General features: G+C 47.4%; 7 protein-coding genes across 7 annotated transcripts; 2 read left to right on the top strand and 5 right to left on the bottom strand.

Moving 5' to 3' along the window:
• Window positions 1-1,123: 1,123 nt before the first annotated feature.
• On the bottom strand, window positions 1,124-1,621 carry PEX2_017350 (uncharacterized protein; the record flags this gene model as incomplete). The annotated part of the gene is made up of 1 exon (XM_016739010.1): window positions 1,124-1,621. One exon carries the CDS (start codon window positions 1,619-1,621, stop codon window positions 1,124-1,126), a length of 498 nt encoding a protein of 165 aa, XP_016602897.1.
• A 3,496-nt stretch (window positions 1,622-5,117) lies between these two features.
• PEX2_017340 (Fungal chitin synthase) lies at window positions 5,118-7,868 on the top strand (the record flags this gene model as incomplete). Its single annotated transcript, XM_016739009.1, has 6 exons — window positions 5,118-5,376; window positions 5,454-5,815; window positions 5,886-6,732; window positions 6,796-6,979; window positions 7,040-7,676; window positions 7,731-7,868. The coding sequence occupies 6 exons, from the start codon at window positions 5,118-5,120 to the stop codon at window positions 7,866-7,868; spliced, it is 2,427 nt and encodes an 808-aa protein (XP_016602896.1).
• Window positions 7,869-9,454: 1,586 nt separating this feature from the next.
• Window positions 9,455-10,904, top strand: PEX2_017330 (fungal specific transcription factor domain-containing protein; the record flags this gene model as incomplete). The annotated part of the gene is made up of 4 exons (XM_016739008.1): window positions 9,455-9,697; window positions 9,755-10,171; window positions 10,225-10,457; window positions 10,511-10,904. 4 exons carry the CDS (start codon window positions 9,455-9,457, stop codon window positions 10,902-10,904), a joined length of 1,287 nt encoding a protein of 428 aa, XP_016602895.1.
• A 974-nt stretch (window positions 10,905-11,878) lies between these two features.
• PEX2_017320 (DUF3237 domain-containing protein) lies at window positions 11,879-13,353 on the bottom strand (the record flags this gene model as incomplete). The annotated part of the gene is made up of 5 exons (XM_016739007.1): window positions 11,879-11,907; window positions 11,963-12,257; window positions 12,317-12,637; window positions 12,700-13,131; window positions 13,285-13,353. The coding sequence occupies 5 exons, from the start codon at window positions 13,351-13,353 to the stop codon at window positions 11,879-11,881; spliced, it is 1,146 nt and encodes a 381-aa protein (XP_016602894.1).
• A 1,320-nt stretch (window positions 13,354-14,673) lies between these two features.
• PEX2_017310 (Rad21/Rec8 N terminal domain protein) lies at window positions 14,674-17,008 on the bottom strand (the record flags this gene model as incomplete). Its single annotated transcript, XM_016739006.1, has 5 exons — window positions 14,674-15,878; window positions 15,955-16,427; window positions 16,684-16,824; window positions 16,885-16,921; window positions 16,990-17,008. The coding sequence occupies 5 exons, from the start codon at window positions 17,006-17,008 to the stop codon at window positions 14,674-14,676; spliced, it is 1,875 nt and encodes a 624-aa protein (XP_016602893.1).
• A 912-nt stretch (window positions 17,009-17,920) lies between these two features.
• Window positions 17,921-20,722, bottom strand: argEF (bifunctional acetylglutamate kinase/N-acetyl-gamma-glutamyl-phosphate reductase; the record flags this gene model as incomplete). Its single annotated transcript, XM_016739005.1, has 3 exons — window positions 17,921-17,976; window positions 18,033-18,273; window positions 18,329-20,722. The coding sequence occupies 3 exons, from the start codon at window positions 20,720-20,722 to the stop codon at window positions 17,921-17,923; spliced, it is 2,691 nt and encodes an 896-aa protein (XP_016602892.1).
• A 1,585-nt stretch (window positions 20,723-22,307) lies between these two features.
• On the bottom strand, window positions 22,308-22,896 carry PEX2_017290 (SNAP receptor SNC2; the record flags this gene model as incomplete). The annotated part of the gene is made up of 3 exons (XM_016739004.1): window positions 22,308-22,327; window positions 22,389-22,620; window positions 22,789-22,896. The coding sequence occupies 3 exons, from the start codon at window positions 22,894-22,896 to the stop codon at window positions 22,308-22,310; spliced, it is 360 nt and encodes a 119-aa protein (XP_016602891.1).
• Window positions 22,897-23,628: the final 732 nt, after the last annotated feature.

The following is a 23,628-nucleotide window of genomic DNA, read 5'->3' as shown; positions in this document are numbered from 1 at the left end:
ACGGCCGAGTTCAGGTTTGCAGCTTCTCGTCCTTTTTTGTTTTCTATCAAGCCACTAAATCCACGATTCTCTTTCCAGAATCTTTATCCTAGCCTCTTGGAACAGAATGTCTAACCATCGTATTTGTGGAGAGGAAGAGTCTTATGGTGTTGCTCCTAGCATTACAGCCCCTTTTGTATATTGCAGACAACTTGATTGAGTAGTATTTTGATTCAGCCTGCATGGGTACTTGGGCCTATCAACAATCTGAACTTGCTTGTTTTTCATTAGAGCCTGTAGATTGTGACACAAAAAGCCATCAAAGAGTAAATATTTCTGCAAGGGGATAGTACGTTCAATGACAGTGGGAGATACCGAGAAAGATACTCGGGCTTCTCGGTGGAAATCCAAATATTCCAGATTGTCAATGACCGAACCACAAGGATAAACACGCAGCCTGTTGCCTTATCGCACGTTACCTCTCCCTGTTCTACTACATGCCTCGGTAGTTCTTGACGGTTGCTGTTCAGCCTTGTGCTCTGTTGCTGAGCGCATTTGGAAATGAGTAGGGGATTTATGGGACATATCAATGATTTACTCCTACAAACTTTAGGGGCTCGGGATTGAGAGCTCGGAGTCTGGCCGTTTAGACAACTGGATTTCCCTGCTTATCAAACGGGGACTCGATGGGAGACTGCTGATGTGTTGAGAGCTAGTTTCATGGGAGGGTGACTTAGGCCATTGGGTGAAAGAAGAAACATTACCATCGAGGTAAGCGCTAACGACAGCCGTCCTTTTGAGGTGATCACATGAAACGAGTTCCGGCCGGGAATCTAGAATAAGACGTGTAGCATTAGAATAGAGGGAAAATATCCATTATTCTATTCAAGGGTTAGTGATAAGAAAGTAAAAACAGTTCAAGATATAATTGTACATTCCTCAATTGCGCCCCCTTCAAACGTATCACATGAAGAAAACAGCTCGCATGTCAAATGAGTAGGTCAACGAAATGGTAAATAGTAACACATTGGAGCTAGCCATCAAGACCTCATGAAGATGGCAGAAACAAACAGAACTAAGAAACGAATGACAGTCGTCAAGCTAGCAGGAGCCTTGATCAGAGAGACCATCACCCCGAAGGCCATCAAAGTCCCATGAATACGGCGGAGGCAAACAAAGTTGAAAGAAGCACCACAGCCTTCAAGCTGGTATGGGCCTTTGGCAGAGAGCCATCTGCCCCAGAGGAGGTACTTGTGCTAGTCGCCGCGCTGTGTGTTGAGGTACCTGATGATGTCTTGTCGGCAGATGATTTTGTAGAGGTTTCCGATGCAGTCGGGTATGAGGTCGCCGTTGCAGTGGCATTGGTATCTCCGTGGCACCACACATCCTTCCAGGCAACACCAGCTTTGTAGAGGCAGTCGGTAAGATCTTGGACTGATTGATCCACGGCCAGTGCGTAGATAGCGCAGTCGTTATCATAGGCAGTTACCCCCACAGGTTTCGCGCATTTGGAAAGGAATCCTTTGTACTTGTCGTTGTTGGGAACTCCACATGATGCATCTTTGACAGGAATTTCGTACTGGGCTGAGGTCCCACAGCCTGTGCTAGTTGCCAGAGCTCCAGTCGTTGTTGTAGTTGCCATGATCTTGAGGTTTGGAGCAAGGAGAAACTAGAAAAGAAAATATTTTGAGATGCAACTTTGGATTTCTGATTCAATCAAGTGACCATCGAGAGATTTGTTAGAGGACCACTCGTTCATATGAGCCTTTATAGTCATTTGTCTTATTTTATGGACTGTTCGTTAATGGCCACAGCCCTAGGGTATCTCCGCCTATTTTTAGTCGGCATTGTCGGTCTTCTTACTGTGCCAAGTGCCAAGTGTATATGAAACTACCAAGGCAAGTTTTACTTGGCGAAGGAAAGCCTGTTCCATATTGTCGCCACAGAGATAGATCAAACAAATAGTAATACTAATGGGAAACCCACTCCTCCGTATGGAGTATAAGCCTCCTTGTTCTCCCTCAGTTTATAGTGGATCGTCGGGCTGAGTTGGGCTGACTCTTAGCATCCGGGAGGCCCGGCAGTAGTAAATCGCATGGGATCAGCGTACTCCTTTTCCGCCCTATTTGGAAAAACAGCTAATTGTACTCCGTGCGGAGTACGAAGTAAACGGGGGAGAAAGGGGTTGGTAAAAGAAATGATTGAATTTTCAAATTACAGATCATGTTGTCGACAACTTTCGATTTTTCGAATCCAGTTCGTTCTGTTGCTCCTCCTATGACCCCATGCTATTCTTATCATCGAATACGTTGTTGAACAGAAGACCTCAGCGTATTCTGAGTCACCCAGGGGAGTGACTGCTCTTGTGGGCCTACATCTGGACCCACAGAGCGCTGAACAGGGATTCCTACTTGAAGCTTTGCTAGAGGGTACCATTACTGTGGCAACCCGAGTCAAAATCCTTATCTACCGAGTATACACAGTGTTAAGAGGTTGGTTTCTGATTCTGATATTTAACTTTGAGCGTGGTCATCAAGTATATAGAATTCTTCAACTACAGTAAAAGACAAAGACAAAGTATGCGCCATAGTGAGTACCAACAAAGATATAATGAAGATGGGGGGGTTTGATGAAGCTAAAAAAAAGGCTGCACAAAGAGATATCTAAAGAGATGAGAGATATTAGGCAAAATGAGAGATGAAGAAACACCCGAAATCAACTATCAACTATATGCTTTAACGGATGGGGTTGGACACATAATATAGACGGGAAATTCGAGTTCTCGGATGACCGTCTGAAGCTGAATGAAAGATTTCGTATTAGCCATGATCAAGATAGCTAAGAAAGGTTAAAATCTCCTCCGTATTTACCTTGGATTCTCCAACAAGAAATGCGAGCCTTATGTTCAGCTTGTACGTCCTCTTGATATTGCAGACTTCGAAGCTCGCAGTGACCTCAGGGGGCATTCGGTTGTTGGCCCATATGGCATCCCTCAAACTGACGGTTGTGTCCGTGGGTGCATCTGTAAGACTTATCGGATAATTTATATTGGCCATACTTTGCACGATCCACGTGCTAGTAGACGACTCTGATGTCCCTTGCGCTTTCACTTGTGTCATTTCAACTAACATAGTTTGAAATGCACTTAGAAATATTTTGCACCGCGAATCTCCAAGCTTCGTGATTTTGATACTCAAAGGGATTGAGTTGCCAAGGAGAAGGCAAGGTCCATTTTGAAGCTCAGTATCGACTCTGAAGGATAAAGGTGAATCATTGTCGAGGATGTTTGGGTTGACGTCAATGAAGCATTGCTGCTTACACGGCTTTTGATTAGGTATCGGGTCTGAGAATGAATGAAATGGAATATTGATAGTCTTGATAATTATCAGTGATAAGTTGAATGCAATTTTCGCTGCCCAGTAATTGCGGGAAAGCAGATAGCTGCGTACCTTTTTGACTGTACTTTTCCCAGAAACAACAGCACTCAGAGAATATCGAATCTCAGCTAGTGAATCCGACTTTCCTGTTGAGGGCGGGGTCTGCCTCAACAGATGGGATTTCCTTTGGGGCCAACACGCAATATTTGCGCATGGAATTTGCGGCTTGTTTGACCATTGACCGGTTTTGTAGCATTCGATCACTTGTGGAATCTAAAAAAATTAAATTTTTTTAGTCAGTCACAGCTAGACATAAGTGGCTTCAATTTTGGTTAGTACTGACTGCGATAGAAAATCGGATAATATGATGTCCGCTTCCGATCGTTACACTGGAGTTTGAGTCATGTATCAAATGATCTGAAGGAAAGAGGCGGTGAGACTTTTTGAAAAGCTGAAATTTGCTAGTGTTAATAACAATAAACAAAGATGCAATGGTCGGCTGGGATGGTCATCTTTGCACATACATTGTGGGTTTCCGTGCGTCTGCTATGAGTCAGCCGGGACGTTGCTGTTCCCGACAAGTTTAGGACAATTGTTGACAAGTCGGCCGGCGACTCGGTGTGCAATATTACCTCGCCTGATACAGTATCTTGATGAGTATAGGCTGGCTCTGTCTCATCCAATCTCAACTCCACATTCATCGGTGATTGGGAAAGCCCAAGTGAGCTCATTGTGAATAACATGGGGGGAAATCCGTTAAGGGGAGTGTTATGTTGAAAAAAATTATAAGCAGCTCTCGTATTTATCCTTGGAAGGGTCCAATCTTGCCATTAAAAACTCTTAAGCTACATAAGAAAACTTCACTGCATGTCTCACTTCAAAGTCACCCCAGATCTCGGCGCAATCGGAATTGTGTGCCTCGTGGGCTTTCGCCGAATTCAAGTTATTTTTAGTCGGTTACCAAAGGGATTTACATATGTTAAAATTTTAATAAAACGATGAACCAGGCCCAGATGATGTACAACTGGAGTGTGTATATTATAGTTTCCCCATTGGCTGGTTGAAAAGAATAAGGGTGTTTTAGCCTCACGCTAAGAAGTAGAATCTGCCGTATGATTGGCCAGTCCAGCTAACAGAGATGTGGGGTTCCGGCTTAAAATAGCCGCCTATACTTAATTTCGGTTAGAGCGAGATGAAGTACTCTAGCTTGTTATTCTTTCATGTTGGGTGAGAAAGATGTAACTAGATACTTCAATTCTTACAAACTTCAATCACATTCTATGGAAAGTGTGCTCGGTATATCTGTGCAGTCTGTCATACCTTAATCAATTCGAACCGGCTTGGCATCAGGGATTTCAGGGATTGCATTTCGGGCTTCCAGCTTATACACCCCAAGTACATGTTCCACATTGGTTCCAGGCTGGTACATGATGAATCCATTTAATCGGCCTTATTCATTTCACTATGCACCACAAGGCGATGAAAGTGACGACCTGAATGATGGTCATTCCCCTCGGGTAAGTGTATACGAAGTGGAAATTGCTTGATCTGCGGACATGCGGCAAACCGAACTGATCTAACATTCCCGGTTGCTGCCAGAACACTGAACCCCCAAATGAGCACGCCCTCTCCCTACTTCATCCGGCCCATTCTTCTGCCTTGTCTATCAGTCCCTTCGATGACCCAGTCTCCTCGAGTGAAATTACTCATCGACCTTACAACTATTCATCTGCTGAGGCTCAAAGCCCCGGACCAGAGTCAATGGAATCACTAGATCTCCCCGATCAGATCAGATTACACGACCTTTCTAACCAGGACTCCGCTATCTCCTCTTCCAAAGAGTCGGGGCCACGACACAAGGGCAGTAGCATCCGTCGATATCCAACTCGGCGAATCAAGTTGACACAAGGCTCGGTCTTGAGTATCAATTATCCGGTACCGAGTCCTATACGCAATGCTATTCAGCCTGAGTATCGAGATGCGGAGGGGGAACTTTCTGAAGAATTCACGCAAATGAGATGTGAGCAGTCGCACCAATGTGCCAGTTGATTCAACCCCGTCATAATAAGCTGACTTTTTTCTTTCTTTTCTTATCAGACACTGCCGCGACATGTGACCCCGATGAATTTACGCTACGCAATGGTTACAATCTCCGTCCTTCGATGTACAATCGGCACACTGAACTTCTCATTGCTGTCACATACTACAACGAGGATAAAGTATTGACCGCCCGAACCTTGCATGGGGTAATGCAAAACGTTCGAGATATCGTCAAATTGAAGAAGACAGAATTTTGGGATAGAGGTGGTCCCGCATGGCAGAAAATCGTCGTCTGTCTTGTCTTCGACGGCATGGATCCCTGCGACAAAAACACACTTGACGTTCTAGCAACCATTGGTGTTTTTCAAGATGGCGTGATGAAGCAAGATGTGGATGGAAGAGAGACGATCGCTCATATTGTTTGTTTTCTCACCTAACCCTTCTAGATTCCAATACTCGGAAAGATGTTCAAATGCTGATGGTTCCTAGTTTGAGTATACCACACAGTTGTCGGTTACCCCGAAGCAAGAGCTTGTGCGCCCATACAAAGACGACCCTATGAATTTGCCCCCGGTACAGATGATGTTTTGCCTCAAGAAAAAGAATGCAAAGAAGATCAACTCACATCGGTGGCTGTTCAATGCATTTGGGCGGATTTTGAACCCCGAGATCTGCATCCTGATTGACGCTGGCACAAAACCCGGACCTAAGTCCTTGCTCGCTCTGTGGCAGGCTTTCTATAACGACAAGAACCTCGGCGGTGCCTGCGGTGAAATTCATGCGCTTCTCGGCCACCGATGGAAGAAGCTCCTCAATCCCTTGGTTGCGGCCCAAAACTTTGAATACAAAATCTCGAATATCCTGGACAAGCCTTTAGAGAGCAGCTTCGGTTATGTGAGCGTTCTTCCCGGTGCTTTTTCTGCCTATCGATATCGCGCTATTATGGGAAGGCCCCTTGAGCAGTATTTCCATGGAGATCATACACTAGCTCAAAAGCTCGGCAAGAAAGGAATTGACGGGATGAATATCTTTAAGAAGAACATGTTCCTGGCTGAAGATCGCATTCTTTGCTTTGAGCTAGTCGCTAAGGCCGGAAATCAGTGGCTACTCACATACGTGAAAGCGTCCAAAGGAGAAACAGACGTCCCGGAACGACCAGCAGAGTTCCTAAGTCAACGGCGGCGATGGCTGAATGGCTCTTTTGCGGCATCGCTATATTCGGTCATGCATTTTAACCGGATCTATAAGAGTGGGCATAGTATCTTTCGGTTGCTATTGCTTCATATCCAATTGGTTTACAATATCTGCCAGCTGATCATGACATGGCTTTCACTCGGTAAGTCGATGGTGCTCTTTGGATCTTAGATTAGTCCTATGACAAACCACTGACATATACTAGCGTCCTACTGGCTCACAAGTTCCGTGATCTTGGACATTGTGGGAACGCCAAGTGCGACTAACAAGAATAAAGGGTGGCCTTTTGGGAATGAGGCTACCCCGATTGTCAACAACATGTTGAAAATCGGTTATCTGGCGGTCCTTATGCTTCAATTCATTTTAGCACTCGGAAATCGACCAAAAGGGTAAGTATTAGGGCCTGGAGATAAGTACTCCTTCGCTTTGTAGCTAACATTCAATCACAGATCCAAATTTCTCTACACGCTGTCCTTCCTCTACTTCTCTGTGGTCCAGGCCTATCTCCTCGTTTTATCGTTCTATCTCGTTGCGCAGGCAATGACGCCCGAGAATCTCACTTTTGATGTCCATCATGGTTTTGGGGCACTCATATCGGGCTTTATTGCCTCAACAGGTGGGCTTGTTCTGATTGCCCTGGTCTCAACATACGGGATCTACTTCCTTGCTAGCATACTCTACGCCGACCCTTGGCATATGATCACTTCATCGTGGGCCTATTTCCTCGGAATGCCTTCTTCGATCAATGTTCTCATGGTCTATGCATTTTGCAATTGGCATGATGTTTCCTGGGGCACAAAGGGATCAGATGCACCCGAAAAACTTCCCTCGGCGCAAACCAAAAAGGAAGATGAAACGCCTTTTGTTGAAGAACTAGACAAGCCTCAAGTCGACATTGATGAGCAATTCGCAACTACTGTGAAGCGGGCCTTGACTCCCTGGCAAGAACCGATTGAGAACGAAGGGGTGGCTCTCGACGATTCATACAAAGCATTCCGAACGAATCTAGTGTTGCTGTGGACCTTCAGTAACGGTCTTCTGGCGTTGTGTATCAACAACCTCAGCATTGATAGGCTTTGCCTAACGGTAAGTCGAGTTTGAGTTCCTGATTCTATTGTTTACATGCACTAACCAACATAGTCGACATCTACACCTCGCACGGCGTGGTATTTCAAAATCATTTTGTGGGCCACTTCTGGTCTCTCAATTTTCCGATTCTTTGGGGCGCTGTATTTCCTAGCGAAAACTGGAGTCTTGTGTTGCATTTCCAGGCGTTGAAAAGGCTCGAAATTACTGGGCTCATTTCGATCTTGAAAGACTCAAGATCATACGCCATATTAATTGCTCTTTTTCTTCCCCATTCCATTCTGGGATATTCCAAGGCTGTTAGATACCATGTGTTATGATTCCGAGAAACAATCCATGATAATAAGCTCAACTTTCTAGATTCGCCATGGCGCAAAATAGAGTTTATCTAGCCTAAATAGTACCATGGTTGCAAGAAGGTTTCAATCTTGGAAGATCCCGAGGTCCAGATCCCACCTTTTGCTTACAAATTTTTCCTGGGTCCCGCGGACCCCGAAAAAGGGTCCCAAAAAAGAGTTTTATAATGTTTTAATAGTACGGAGTAGCTGTGGGTATGTTTCATCAACACTTGTGTGGACGATTGACCGGGGAATAATGCATCCCTACATATGCAGTACATACATAGATGTATATACTGTGTACCTATCTCCCTAGGGATTCTAAGTACCTTTGAAGTATCCCCGAAGTACCCCCAAAACACCTCCAAAGTACCCCAGACTATTTGCCTCCGACGATTCTAAATGACTTATTGGACAATATATTGGTGCCAAGGAAAGGCTGCTCCGCCGCGGAACCCATTAATGCTGCCTGTTCTGCCTAGCAGCCGGTTCGCTGCTTGGGAGGAAATTTTCTGATTCAGTGTACTTTCTTATTATTTTTAAAGACCTCCCAGGCCTAGATTCACCAATATTTTACTCCACTCTCGTAGAGCGATAACTTCTTCATATCAAAACAGTTGAAATCGAGTATGTCGACCGAGCTTTCAATCGACAAACAGGGGCCTCAATTAGTGGTACGAGTCTCACCTGAAACAAAACCCCTAACTTCACCTGATACTAATGGCAGCTACAGTGTGACTTATGCCATTCACGCAAGGTAATTATCCTTGGGAAACCAATATTATGTATTCAATCTACAATTTGCTGAGCAGATACACAGGTCCGGTGCGATAGGCGCGACCCATGTGGCAATTGCCAGGATGCAGGAATCTCCTGTAATCGTCGTCGGGCTGTGAAGCGAAAGTGTCTGAGCACTCGTCCTCTGGGTGGTTACTCCCGCAGCTCTTCCCGCAGTTCCCGACGAAAAGCAACACCTGATCATCAGTTTGATGAAGGTAACTCGACGAATGAAGTCTTGCCAGTCGTCCGCTCTATCCAAAGTCGTAATTTCAACGATCCACGTGGGACCAAAACCGGGGTTGTATATGATCCGGTCTACGATGCGCAAATGACGATTCAGCATCAACTATACCATCTACCGGGTCTGACTCTAAACCGACGCAGCGTGCTTGAAACTGCGTTATCTGTCATAAAAATATTGTCTGACAATTCGAGAGCACTGTCACAAGAGAGTGTACATGATCCTCAAGAGGAAGTTTACTCTCGAAGTCCGTCTATTGAATTCCTTACATGGATGTTGAAAGGTACACCGATGTTTTAACTACCTCAATACGTTACAAAATTGACACTGACCATGAAACTCCAGATATCCGGTCTGACAGATTTGGAACTTTCGTTGTGGATTATTTCAGACATATCTCAATCCCAAAATTGAAGCAGATGGGACTTTCACTTCTTCGCAGCAAAATACCGACTCGCGAATCCATCATTTACACGGTTTGCGTCAATGCTGTTGCTTACAAGTTTATCGCTACGGTTGTAAATCTTGAAGAAGACACCGACCTTGCCCTCGAGCTGAGGAAGAATGCCAAAGAGTATCGAGCATCTGCGCAGGCGGCACTAAAGCAGATACCACTGCTGATAGCACCCTCTCTTGCGCTATTACAAGCTATAATATGTGGTGTAAGCCCCTCCCTCCTGTCGCTGTATCCTTTCTCAACTGAACTAATTCATATCTAGATATTTCTTCATCAAGGGTCTGGAGACGTGGATTTAAGTGTGGAGCTCACCAAGGCTGCCTGTAACACCTGCATTGACTTGGATCTTTCAAGAAAGGCTCTGTGTGGAAATGCAAGCGAGGAAGAGCTTTTCTGTTTCCTTTGGTGCTACACTTTGGACAGAAATCATGCATTCAAATCACGAACTTCACGATGCCTTCTCGATGTTCAGCTACCCTCGAATTTCAGCGATCTTTATCCAACTTACGCTCCGATGGCCGAACATTTCTTGATTTATCTGGATCTTGCTCGGGTGCAGGATACAGTGGTTTCATATCTACCCGATAGCTCATTGAATCCCCAGAATCTCACATTGCTATATGATACTGGAGAATACATGCTGCTGCAGATGCAATATATTGAGCAACGAATGAACAATGTGAGCCAGCAACATCCCTTTTCCTTTATGCGCAATATCCTAACCAAGTGCAGATGGCTTCATTATCATCTGAGTGGAAAGGACTCGACTCCCAGCCCGAAATGTCAGCTCTGAAGTTCGCCTATCAATCAGTCATGACCGGAATCCTATATCTCCTCCAAACCGATCCCGGCCAACCGACCCGCTCAAAAGATAGCTATCTTCAATCAGCGCGCGAGGAACTTTTAGCGCTTGTATCCATGTGTCACACGGCGGAGAAGCAAACTGCAGTCAACTTTTTGAACTGGTGAGTACTCAATACCAATAGGTATATGATCACCTCTCTAATATGCACCTCAGGACTATTCTACTTTATCCAGCGACGGCATACCTAGTCCTATTCTGCAACGTCGTTGCGACATCCGATATCGGCGATTTCAACCTCATGAAAGCTATTGCTGAGTGCCTCGGTCAAACTGGAATCAGCTACCCCCTTGTACAATTACGAACACTCTACCAGAAATTCCTAGGTCTTTCTCAAGAGTTTTTCAACGATGAGCGCAATGCGCTCCAGAGGATTAGTTCACCTCAATTGGGAAGTCCGATAACTAACCCGGTTGGAAACCCGTTTGCGATTTCGTGGGGTGCAGATGATCTGGTGTTCAACCAATTCGTTTTCACTGGGGCAGAAAGCTTTTCTAGTATGCTGAATATGCCAGAGATTGATCCATCTCTGCCGTACAGTTTCGATTAAAAAAATGTATAATACCTTGTGTTTTGGTCTGTGGATTTGGTACGGTGTTCTTGTATTGGTGGTATACACGGAGTTTCATGAATATAGGATCCAATTAATTGTTCAATTTCTATAAATAATGATGATATACAACAAAGTTCTATGAAATATTCGAGGTTATATTCTTGGTACGTACAGGTATATACCGTTGGCGTTAAGTACGGTCTTATGGTACATGACCGCGGGTTATATATCCCGTTCTACATTATTCCAACCCGAACAAGCTACGGCTTAAAAACCTATATATCTTCATACATCTACATAAATTTAAATAATATCTTCAAGGTTGCTTTAAGAGACTACATATATATAGAGATAGTGACATCACTCTTCTCATAGGTAAGATATATATATAGTCAGTATAGTCACCAATCTCATGTTGTTTTTTTCTTACCGAGGTACCACGAAACAGAAGAGAAATTCAACAAACATGGAAAGATTTCATTCCTATCTTTGAAAATGACTACATATGAAATATTGCATATCAAATCTGGAAGGAAATTTCACTCGAAAAAGGAAGAGCCCGAATTGAAGAAAGGGCATGAAAAGCCGAGATCAAGATAACAAGAAACATCTCAAAAGCAAGCAATACCTTACAAGGCCCACTATTTGATATAGATAGCCATCGAAATATTACATCAGAAGAACCGCAAATGACGAAATAAAGAGCAAAGCATATCGCGGAGCTCAAAATCAGCTTAATTGCGGCGGACATGGCACACCAGGGTGGTATACCCATGGTTCGAAACAAACAAAGAGTGTTGGAAGAACACAGTCGTGGCGGTGAGAAGAATTGAATCATAGAAACGTTGCGCCGCGTATCAAGAAATGGCAAAGTAGAAACACCGTTTTCCCATCACAAAGAAGTTGAAGTTAAAAAGACACGAACTCGCTGAATAACGGACAAGACATCATCGGTTGACAAGGGAATTGACCTAGTTGACACGGAACGAGTCGAAGATGACTGCATCACGAGTTAGTTTGAAACAATCACAAAAGGAAATATTGAAGGAGCCTACCTTCATGACCTCGGCGGCAACCGCTGCCGATCCACATCAAGGTGTTCAAGAATGTGTATCGCTCATCGCCGGTCTCCATGGACAAATTGACTCGGTACTTATAGCTGCCGGGGTTGACACCATCCGCCATGTTGGCATCAATGACCTTTTCGAGAACATCCTTGGCGCCTGTCAACCATCCTTCTGTGCGCACAATAATAAATGCGGGTGGTTCATCGACAGTCTGAAGTATATAACTCGCACGAAGGTTGGTAGTAGAATCCTTAGTGACGATCTGTGTATCTTGACCACCGGGCTGTTTTCAAAAGTTAAACACTGGACAAGGAAGGATCAGGGGTTGATATTCAGCCTTACCAGAACGATGCCCTTACCCCATCGGCCAGCCCATTGGCCGCCGATGAACGAGACCCACTCTCTTTGGCCCCAGACGCTAGGGCCAACAGACACCTTGGGGTTCATTTTGATGCTCATACGGAAATCCAGCTCCAGCGATGGCGCCGGGATTTGAAGTGATCGGGCGACATCGCCCTCAGGGAATGTGTGAAGCAGGTTGTTGGCGGGAATCGAGTCCTTCATCACGCTGAGATAGGTAGGGCATTCGAGCAGATGCTGGCGTTGGCGACTAGTGTTCTTCGCGCGAACTTGCTGGCAGTAGATACATTGAACGGACAGGCACTATTCCGCACTATTAGCTTGTATGTTCCAACGTATACGGTCGCCGAGCTCCTTCGCCATACCTTGTCTTCTTCCTTTGCGCGGAACTCAACGAAAGCTGCATGAACATCGTCTAGTGGGGGCGCAGGCAAGCTCGAACTTGTTGTCTTGGCTTTGGGTTTGGGAGTCGGACGCGAAGGCACGGCGCTTGGCGGCGCAGACGGGGGACCAGTAGGCGGAACCGGGGTTGCCATTGTAGCGCGATTCTGTAGGGCCCCCAGGGGGGTCTGCAATGGTGTAGCATGAGGGTTGACACCATTGGTCATGAGGGTGCCATTGGGAGTTGGGATAGTTCCAGGACCAGTTGGACCTGTTGGGGTGGCTGTAGGGCCATTGGGAGTTCCGGGATAGCCATTGGGAGGACCGATTCCGTTAGGGGCGGCCTGGGCGGGCTGGGAAGGCTGAGGCGCGTTGGGGTGACCGCGCAGACCTGGACATTCAAGGAGATGTTGTTTCTGTCGCGAAGTATTCTTTGCTCGAATTTGTTGGCAGTATATACACTGAACGGAGAGACACTAAAACATGCACAAACCCCAAAACGGGTTTTCGTATGTTAGTGACGGAGACAGGTCGTAGGTGAAATATTACGAAATACACAAGTCACGCACCTTGTCATCTTCCTTGGCGCGAAACTCGACAAACGCCGCGTGTACCTCCTGGTCAACAGTGCGACCCATGACGAGGGGAGTAAGGGGAGTAATAGTATCCAGGATAATAAACAAAAAAAACAGAGTAGAAGAATGGGTAAAGGGCGCGTATGGGTTGTAAAGTTGGAGGGGTCAGGGTGAGAGAAGAAAAGAAAATGGAAAGACGAAGACAGGAGAATACGCGGGTTACGCGCCCTGCGTAATTTGGAGCACTGCTTACGGTACGTGCTACTACCTGTATATTACCTAGGTACCTAAGTACCTGGGTATAGTTATTGTTTATTAGTCTATTCAGTCTATTCAATTCAATTCTATTATCCTATAATATACTATGATATACTAGATTTACTTATCTATTTCTTTGCTTTCACTTCATCACTTGCCATCCGTAACTGCTGAGATCTAACTCAACATCAGCCAACGGATGAGACCGGCGGTCGGTGCCCTAGAAATATGAAATATATAAGAAATTATATATGAATAGCTGCCTAATAAAAAGCAATTCTAAAACGGACGCCTTGAATAATCCCTACTGACAGATAATTCACTAGGAACCATGCTCAACTTTCCCTCATATAGTCCTGGAGATGTAAGGCTGTAGGCTTATCGATTGCCGAGTCGGAGAATTCGGGCAAACGAGGCACACTCGGATCAGAGACTTCTATAATTGGATTTGGTGGGGGAAGACAATTTTACTCTGCGAATCTCGCGCAATAAGCAGAAGCAAAAAGGTCCATATGTTGACGAGATAGAGTATTCATAGTCTATGTCCAAGGTATTTAATATTTCCGTTATATACTTTCTCTCGTATATCACCCGTATACTTGTTCCGTTCATTTCCAAGGTTCGCAATCGAAACATCTCCGGGTATTATTACTGTTACTGAACCTGTTGTGCTATGTATCCCATACACAATACTGTCAACTACTTCAATTACAACTTACAACATACACGTTCCTGGTAAGATTGGAGTATAAATGTGGAAAAATAAAGATTCGTGACTTGTAGATCCGTTTCAATGATCTTCAGATCCCATACCTCCTTACCCCGTGCCATATCACCTACACTTCTGTAAAAATGCTCTTCCATCTTCCACCTGCGCATTCCGGTGATGTAATACGTCAGCACAGATCGCGTCAATAGCTTCGTTCACATGTTCAGTCGTCACGGCCGTATCTCTTCATTTTCCATGTTCAATTACAGTAATGGGAGCCAGTCGCACATAGCTGAGCAGAGCCCCTAATACCTTCCATTTGAATTTCAGCGCTTCGACAGCCCACCATCAATCATGTGTTGTTCGACGTCATTGATTCGTGCTCGTCATTTAGACCTAGCGCGCACGGTTCACACTCAGTTTCCAGATAGTTGCAGGTAAATCTCGCCATAACGATAGCAGATTGCCCACTCGGTGCTCTCGTCAATGTACTCGTCTTGGTGGACATGCATTACACCCTTTGTAGCGAGTGTGAGAACGTTCATCAAAGCCTGAGTCGCGACGGCTCGTGTCGTACGACCAGGAGGAAGGAGACTCGCGAATGTGGTCTGACCGAGTCTGGCCACGACTGGGCTGGACACGTTGCTGCTCGGGGTTTGCACGTTTCCTGCGTTGCCATCGTTAGCAGTTCCCATCTTGGTCTTCATGAACTCTATGAAATTCAAGCTTTCCCGATCAAGAGTTGACTTGGCACGTTCGAGAGCGGAGCGCTTGCTTGGCGAGAGTGAGCTGATATTCTCGCGGTCTGTTGCAAGCTCGCCTTCAAGATAACGGGTAAGATCCAGGTCGTCTCCGAAATCGCCCAGGAGCTCGAGACTAAGTCGGTCTTTTCCCCCTAGATAGCTGCGCCCAGCAAGCGGACTGGCGCTGGTGAGACGGCTTCGAGCCTTACGTCCTTGAGAAGACAGTTCGCTGACACTACCCAACCGATGTCTTTGCCGAGAGCTTTGAATAGAAGCGGTGATGTTCCATGGCATCTGGGACGAGTGGTCGTCAAACAGACTCGAGGGGGCATCACGGCCGATTTCAACTTCCATGTTGAAACGGTCCATGTTCTCACGGCTGAGGTGCTCGGCTTGTTCGTCTCTCGCACGTACTCGACGTCCCCCTGATATTTCATTGTCATCTGCGCTGCGCTTTCGCCCTTTTCGCTGAGGGTATCCACCAACTGCTTTAAACAGTTTCTCGCCTGAGAAGAGGCTGAGTGGATGCGGTTCGCGGTCCATTCCCAATCCGACTCCAACCGAGCCGATTCCCTGACCGAAAACCCAGAAAGCAGCGTTCTTCTTCGAAATGGTTGGAATCTTATTTTGTTGCTTTTGTTTCATTGCTTGGGTCATGTTCGCAACGTATTCATTGTTCCATTGAGCCATCGTCATATTTCGAAGCGCCGTGGTGTCGTCGGAGATTATTTCCTTTGGGCGTGTGACCCGGCGGGTCCTCGTTACTTCGATTTCAATTGTTTCTTCAACCCCATCCAGGTCTTCATTTGCCTGGGGAATTGTCGGACCTGCGGTTTGGGTATCGAGCTCCATCATGTCGTTGGTCTCGGCCACTCTAACTTCTTCGTTATCAATATGCATCTATCGAGCAGAGTTAGGGGCCGTCTTTTTGGTTTTGGCGTGGATGTTTGATACTCGCCGAGTCTTCATAGAGCTGGTGTTTTTGGTCGTCTATCGGTCCTTCACTTTCCCTCGGATCAACGGTGGACTTCCTTGCGTGAGGGGACTTCTCTCTAGCACCAAGCTCGATGATATTGCCATCCTCGTCAAATTCAAAGTCAGGCTGAAGGAGTACACCCTCTTCATTGCCTAATCCTAGCCCGGTCATGTTACGGAAAGTATATTGCTTCTGCGCAGACCTATTGATCTCATCAATCCCTAGGATAGTACCCTCTCCCAGGATATCATCCGATGGGAGCTCAAGGTGCAGGCTTGAAAGTTGAGAAGTGCCAGACAAGCTGTTATTGGGCGACTTGGTCCAGAGACCACTAAGTTGACTCGAGCTATCGTCCGTTGTGGCAGTGAAGTAAGACAAGTCAATCTCAAGTCCCGGGAGAGCTGTCTCGGGAAGGAAGGACGGGTCGTAAGGTAGGATCAGATTGCTGGGCCTGGGATGAGGTTAGCATTCAATCAATGTCTCATAAACTGATACCACCAATCAGTGGGACTTGCCTGGTTTGTCCGGCGGCGGGATCAAGCCCACTCCCTGGGATGATCTTCAACTTGGAGACCATCTTGTCATGCATGGCCTGTGTGTCAAGTAGCGTGTACCCACACTGTTGATTATACACTCGAGAAACACCGTACCTAACACAGGTAAGTTGTTAGCATCCTCGTTGAAAGTCACTGAGGGGCAGGTCTCACAGCAAGCTCCCCTGCAGTCGAAGGGCCATGGGTGCGTCTGGATTGATAATAACTCGGCATGCATTGGGGACATCCACGTCCAGGATGGCTTTTCGGTTCAGTCTTCTGGCAATTGACCGGGATCCCAGCGTTGCGACTAGCCTGTGGAGAGCGGATTATTAGTCCTAGCTGTGAAATCGTGGAAGCTCTGGGTGCTCTTACCATATCGTTGCGACACCATGCTCTGGCGAGGTGAGGACTAGAGCGCGACAAGCAGGTGAGCATTTGGTCCGACATAACGATTTATTACAGGACCTTCCGACTTACTTTCGTGGCTGTAAAACATGGCTGCGGCCCAAGTGGACTCGAGTGACCCCCAGGCCCTCGAGTCTCCACACGGTTTTGATTTTCAAATGCGGGTTAGGGGTGGTGTGATAGGATTGGGCGAAATGCTTTTTGTTGAGATTGGAGGTTGGAGAGGAAGATATCACAGCTGTTTGCTCGTGGGCCCGAGTAATGTGTGGGCGATTTTGGAGTAGTTTTGGATGAAAGTGAGTGAAAGGTACGATCAAAGTGCCGTCGATGAATACGGGTGATATGACTACGGAAAAAGAGGATACAAGGAGATGGACAAAGTAGAGGGTTGATGTGTGAGGGTGTGCAAGTCCCAGACTGAGCACAAGACCCTTGAGGCTGAGGTGAACAGATGCGTTATGCATCCCAGCATATGTTCCACGCTTACAGCTACAGCACAGACAAGCTCGGGTCAAAGGTTCCAATCAACATATATTGTTTTCTAATTTACAGTCGATTGAACAGATTCCCCATTCCCCATTCCCCATCGTTCAATAAATCAAATCGAGTCGTATGTAGTCCTGGGATAGAGAACAACTCGCCAGGGACTAGGCCAAACCCCAACATTAGAAGAAAGAAAAATTTACTTTTCTTGAGACTCTTCGAGAAATCATATGTCAGCTGAGCACAAGGGGACGAACAACGATGAGCCGCTCGAAAGGAGACAGCAGAATTCTAGGGAGCAAAAATGGAACAAGACCAACAGAAACCGCACTCTTTTGACACAAAAGTATAAGCGTAGACATAATCAACTATGGAAGATCTGAAAATAGATAGGAAAAACCCAGAAATCCCCAACCCAGAGCGATGTATAGGATGCACGGAGGGTATGAGACAAAAGACATGCAAGAACAACACACGAACACACCCTGATAACTACTCATCACTGACTTCAAGTGGGAGTTTAGTCGAGAGGAATACCCTCGTACTCGGAGTAGCCAAGAGCCAGGTTCATGTTTTCTATTTGGTTTGTTAGCATCATGGCTGATGGTCTATTGGATGGATTCGACACTTACGCAAGCACTGGGTGGCGGCACCCTTCAGCAGGTTGTCAATGGTGGCGCAGACAACCACGCGTTCGCCGCTGGAGTGGACGGCGAATCCGCCGATCTCGACACCGTGGCGGCCGGCAATGTCCTTGACAAGAGGGGCTTCGCCCACGATCTTGACGAGCTTCTCACCAGCGTAGCGATCCTGGTAGAGGTTGCGGATATCGCGGGAGGTCATCTTCTGCTTCAAAGGAATGCTGATAGAGTGCTTGATATAAGTGTTAGCAATTGTGAGCATTAATGGGCAGCTAGCAGGCACTTACAGAGATACCCTGGAACCAAACCGCGACGTGAGGAATGAACGCAATGCTAGTACCCAGCTGTGCGCTGATCTCACGCTCGTGGATGTGGTCAGTCAGACTGTAGGGGATGAGGTTGTTGGTAAGGAACTGCACGTCGTTCTTGGGGCTGGGCTTGGTACCCGCGCCGGAGTATCCAGAGACACCGAAGGTGGTGGGCTGACCGCCGAGGAACGGAACAAGAGGAGCAATTCCAAGCTGAGCAGCAGTGGCGTAGCATCCGGGGTTGGCAATGCGAGTAGCCTGGGCAATCTTAGACCGCTCGACGAGCTCGGGAAGACCGTACGTCCACTTAGGGTCGAAGCGGTAATCAGCGCTCAGGTCAATGATGACGTTACCCGTCTTGGAACCTTCGTCGACTGCATCGACAAAAGGCTTGCAAATACCATTGGGCAGAGCCATCACCCAGCAGTCGATGTCACCGTTGGCAGACATCTTGCGGACATCCTCAGGGCTGAGATTCTCGTAGATGATCTCGCGCTTCTCGTAGCCTTGGAGCTTCTTACCGGCCAGCTCACGCGACGAGACGTGACGAAGATCCATGTTAGGGTGCGCATTGAGCAGGTTGATCAGGGCCTGGCCGGTGTAGCCACGGGCACCAATGAGAGCAACTTTGGCGGGCTGGGTGTTGGAGATGTTCTTCTCTCCAAGAGGAGGGTTGGGGTTGGTAGTGGCATAGGTGCGGAAAGAGTTCACGGCAACGGTGGGACGCTTGGCACGGGTCATGCGCAGAGCGTTAGTGGCAGTTGAGAACCCACGCTTCTGCTCAGCAGAAGCACCGCTAGCGCCGAAACCCTTGCCAATGTTGGCGGCAGCCTCAGCAGCACGGTGAAGGCGCGCCTCAAGGTTAATGTCACCAAACATCTGGCGACCGTGTGCGTTGAACTCCTGAACCAACTGCTTAACTTCCTCGCCGTTCTCGGCGCCGTACCAGAACAGGACCTGGCCATCACGGCTCAAGCTACCATCGGCCTTGTCGAAGAACCAGGTCAGGTTCTCATCGTCCTCTTTGACAGTCCATGCCAGCTTGGGGAAGTCCTTCTTGATGCTGGCGAAGACGTTGTCGGCAACGTTAGTCAACCAACCAGACTTGGTGATGGTGAAAGTGGCCAAGTGAGCCATCTGGGAGTTGGGTTGAGGAGGCAGCACAACGGCCAGAGCTTCCATAGGCTCGTCGTAGTAGATCTTGAAGTCCTTCTCCTTCATGCCCTCGACGTAGCGGTCAACAACAGCACGAGCATCAAGACCCTCGCGGTCACGGATCAACACCTCCTTCAGAGCCTTGAGGTCTCCAAACTCGGATAGAGAGGTCTTCACGTGGATCTTGTTACCACGGCGGATCAGGGTACCAGCACCGGAATCAGTGAAAAGTTCCTTCTGGAGATCGGCAGGGTGAATGATTGCGACGCTAGACGAGCGAGGCAGATCGCTGAGGAGATCCTTCATCTCCTTGATCTTCAGGCGAGTGCCGTGGCGCACCCACCACTGAGTCATCAGGTGGTCGTACTCCTCGTCGAGGTTGATGGCGGAGATCTTCTCGCCCGTGTCACCGTTGAACAAACCGCCCTTCTCAGCAAGATAGACGATCTTCAGGGGCTGCAAGGCGCGGGCAAGCTCACCGGCAGCCACATCAGCATTGACATTGAGCACCTGACCGTCGGGGGTCTCAGCCATGGAGGTCAGGATGGGCAGGCATCCAGCGGCAATAGCCGACTCAATGGGTGCCTTGTCAACACCATTGATCTTACCGACCAGGTTGTACTTGGGCTTATCGAGGTAATCGGCCGAAAAGACGCCTGCGGTAATGGGACGGGCACGGATACCGATGCGCTCAAGCTCCTCGACCAGCTTCATGTTCTCCTCCAGGAAGAGCTTGCGGGCGAGGGCCAAGGTCTTACCATCAGTCACTCGGATTCCATCCTCGAACTGAGGCTCAACGCCGGCGGCCTCCAGCATGCGGTTAAGCTGGGGGCCGGCACCGTGGACAACGATCGGGTACAGACCGACATGGTTCAGGAATGCGAGCGCGGATGACAGGGTCTGCAGGTGCTCAGTAATAATAGCGCCACCAACCTTGATCACGGCGAATTGCTGAGAGGACACGGAGGTGAAGTGTGACAGGTACTGCTGGACCTCGCGCTTCGAGCCAATATTGCTCAACAGTTGCACAACGGTGCTGCGGGTGGAGGTCAGGTGAGGATCCGTCGAGCGGGAGTAGTGGCGAGTCTGGCGCAGAGAAGTGGCAGTCTTTGCAGCTGAGACTCGCAGAGGAGCAGTCGGTGCGGAGAGAGAACGGAGGGGCTTGCACGAAGCTCTCCGCACAGCGGAGCGAAGGGACATCATCTTGGCAACGCACATGCGGCAGCCTCAATGGTCTCACGGTTCGGCCCTGGGTGGGAGAGGCCCCAAATATGTATAAGTAAGTGGAAGGTAGGTGGAAGGTGAGAAAGTGTTGAGTCAAAAGAGATATTTTTCAGATCATCGGCCGGGCCTCGGAGCGATAACTTGGCCCAATGACGGGGAGAAGGCGGTGGACCCCCTCTCTAGCGAGCGATTTATCTCCATCTTTCTTTTTTTACATGCGACATTTAATTCGTACTTTTTTTTGGATCATGGACCTATTACAACTCTTATTTTCATGTCTGATTTGAATGATTTCCCTTGACTACTTTTTGTTCTACTCCGTACTGTTGTATATGTTGCAGAATATTAACATTTGTGTGGCGCAATAACCGGGACCAAAAAAAATAAAAACCATAAAAAATTCACTTCTCCTCGGATATCAACCTTGGAATCTCCTTAGACTTCCTCAAGCGAGAGTACCTAGGTATTACCTCCGAAAAAGCCCACTTCTTCTGCTCGGAGATCGTGAAACGTCATCCTCCTTTGGTTTAGTCTCAGTTATCTGATCCTGTCCCTTCCTCTCACTCGTTACATTAGGTCACCGCTATCCACTTCCCTCCACCCTGGATGGATCTAGTACTCTGCGCTTCCTGCCGACGGTATATACGAGGGCTTTTCCAAGTGGTCTAGTTTGAGCAATTGGTGGACACTTGTTCTCGTGCCAAGAGTTCCCAGTATTATCTGATTTTTCCTACCCTTGCTCAACATCCTTCGGTAGATGAATTCCCGAAGGATTCGTCAGGAGGTGCAAGAATTGCGCTGCTGCACTATGGGAAGAGACCCACGGTGGGAACATTTAGATCAAGTTATATTAATGAGTAGACACCTGATGCTAAAGGGTTTGGGCATACAAAGTACATTACGGGTTCCTTGCAGGATGCTCTCATTGGCGAATTGGACCTTCACAGGATGGGTCTTGGGCCACGTGGACTCCCAGGTGTGTCAGCAAATAGCCTCGTACATGTACAAAATAGGAATTTAACAAAATCGAAAGGGAGACCTTTCAATCTACTTACTGTCAGATTCAGTGGCTTTCTTTCATCAGCCCTTGTGCACACTCATACGAAGACCGAGATTTGACGGACGAGTATGTATCCACAAGAGTGGATGTTGTCTTTGCTCCTCGGAGTGTGGATCTACACTCACGTTTTACATTGTATAACTACATGGTTATGGAGCCATTCAGGTATCGAAAAAAGAGCATAAAAGCACAAGGAGATTCATTGTAGTGAGAAAGCCACCCGAATGGCAATGTGGTAAGCATACTTAAACACGGCGTCATGGAAGTATCATTTACATCTTCACCCGTCGACCGGGTCGCATGTAGCGACACAACCCAAAATCAGATGATCTCGTTTCGTTGCATGGAAAAGTCAAAGAGGATTTGGTCATTGAAAACACGCCCAGAAAAAAACAGCAGGAGGTATTAGCGGCTGCGAAGAAAACGGAAAAGGCCACACGGCCCCAACAACAGTAAGCCCAGTAAAAGTCAAGATTCCATGTCCAAAGAGAAGTCGTAAGTTGCGCACAGTTGAAGTGCTTAGTGCTTGGTGGCAACCACTACATACGGTGTTAGTGGCGAGCTGATAAGTCAGGTAAGGAAATGCCAGGAAGTGCTTACCGGACGGCACAATAATGACAATGAGAAGAACAATCACGCAAATGACTAGACACACGCGCATCTTCATGTCCTTCCACCACATGTCTTTGCGCACGCGATTGGCACCACGGCGGAAGCCCTGGGCTGAGACAGCGAGGTTGTCGGTCTTGTCCTGGAGAGAATCCAAGTTCTCGCCACGTTGAGAGACTTTGTTGATGTTTTCGCGCATCACACCGACGGTATCATCAATTTGCTATAGAAGATACCATGTCAGCCCTATTCCGGGAATCAACCGCCCCAGCCTTCGCATTTTGACATATCAACAAGACAACAAGCATGCGCCATCCATCAGATGACGCTTGTATGTTCTTTCAATGGCTGGGATCGCTAGGAGTCAAGAGACCGTTGAGGATTGACTTACTGCTTGCAAAGCAGCGGTTCGCTGGTTGCCATTCTGCCCAGTGGCAGCCGGTGCTCCAGCGGAGCCGGAGGGGATATAGGGATCGTAGGGTTGTTCGGAGGCAGCCATTATGAAAGTCGTGAAAGAATTTGAAAAAACCTCGGGTTTGGATTGGCCGGAGATTGGGAGTGTCTAGACGACCTCGGAGAGCACTAGGGGTTGCGCTATTTTGATGGGGAAGCGCAGCAAAGGGGGAGTCTGGGGGACTAAAATCGACAGAGATGGTGGGTATAGAGCAATAGCTATCGTAGGATGATAGAGATTGGGATGTAGCGCAGCGGCGAGTGACGGAGGAGAGAATGGATTAACGTTGTTGTCTGAGTGAAGCTGACAAGTTGCCGCTGAGGCGGCTTTGCCCAGAGTCACGTGCTGTGGCGTTCTACTATGTAGGCTCCCATCTTTGTTGTCTTGAATGTTAACTAATTTCAAGTCTCCAGCCATGAGCAATTATTATTTGTGAAGGGTCATTTACATCCTTAATTCAGCCTAGATAGTTCAGAGGTGCCTATCCAAGTTTAACACTAAATGAGATATATTTACCCCAAGCAGGCGCAAAGTGAGAGTTACACTATCATGTAGTTATATATAGACTTTGGTATGATTTGAACCCACTTTGGCCGTGCAACTTTTGTCCTTTCCGCTACCTTCCTATTAGTCAACGCCTCCTACCACCTTATTCTCTACCCTTGCGTATCCGTAACTACCTAGGTACGCCCTATATTAGCTTGTCAGGACCCCAGTTGAGAGCCTTGGTGCCTGGGAGCCTTCGGATGATTCAGGCAGCAATGCCCAGGTGTTGCT

The sequence above is a fragment of the Penicillium expansum genome (genome assembly GCF_000769745.1).
Source record: "Penicillium expansum strain MD-8 chromosome Unknown contig48, whole genome shotgun sequence".
In the NCBI taxonomy this organism is placed as follows: domain Eukaryota; kingdom Fungi; phylum Ascomycota; class Eurotiomycetes; order Eurotiales; family Aspergillaceae; genus Penicillium; species Penicillium expansum.
Note: the sequence above shows the minus strand (reverse complement) of the source record. Positions and strands in the feature narration are given on the sequence as shown.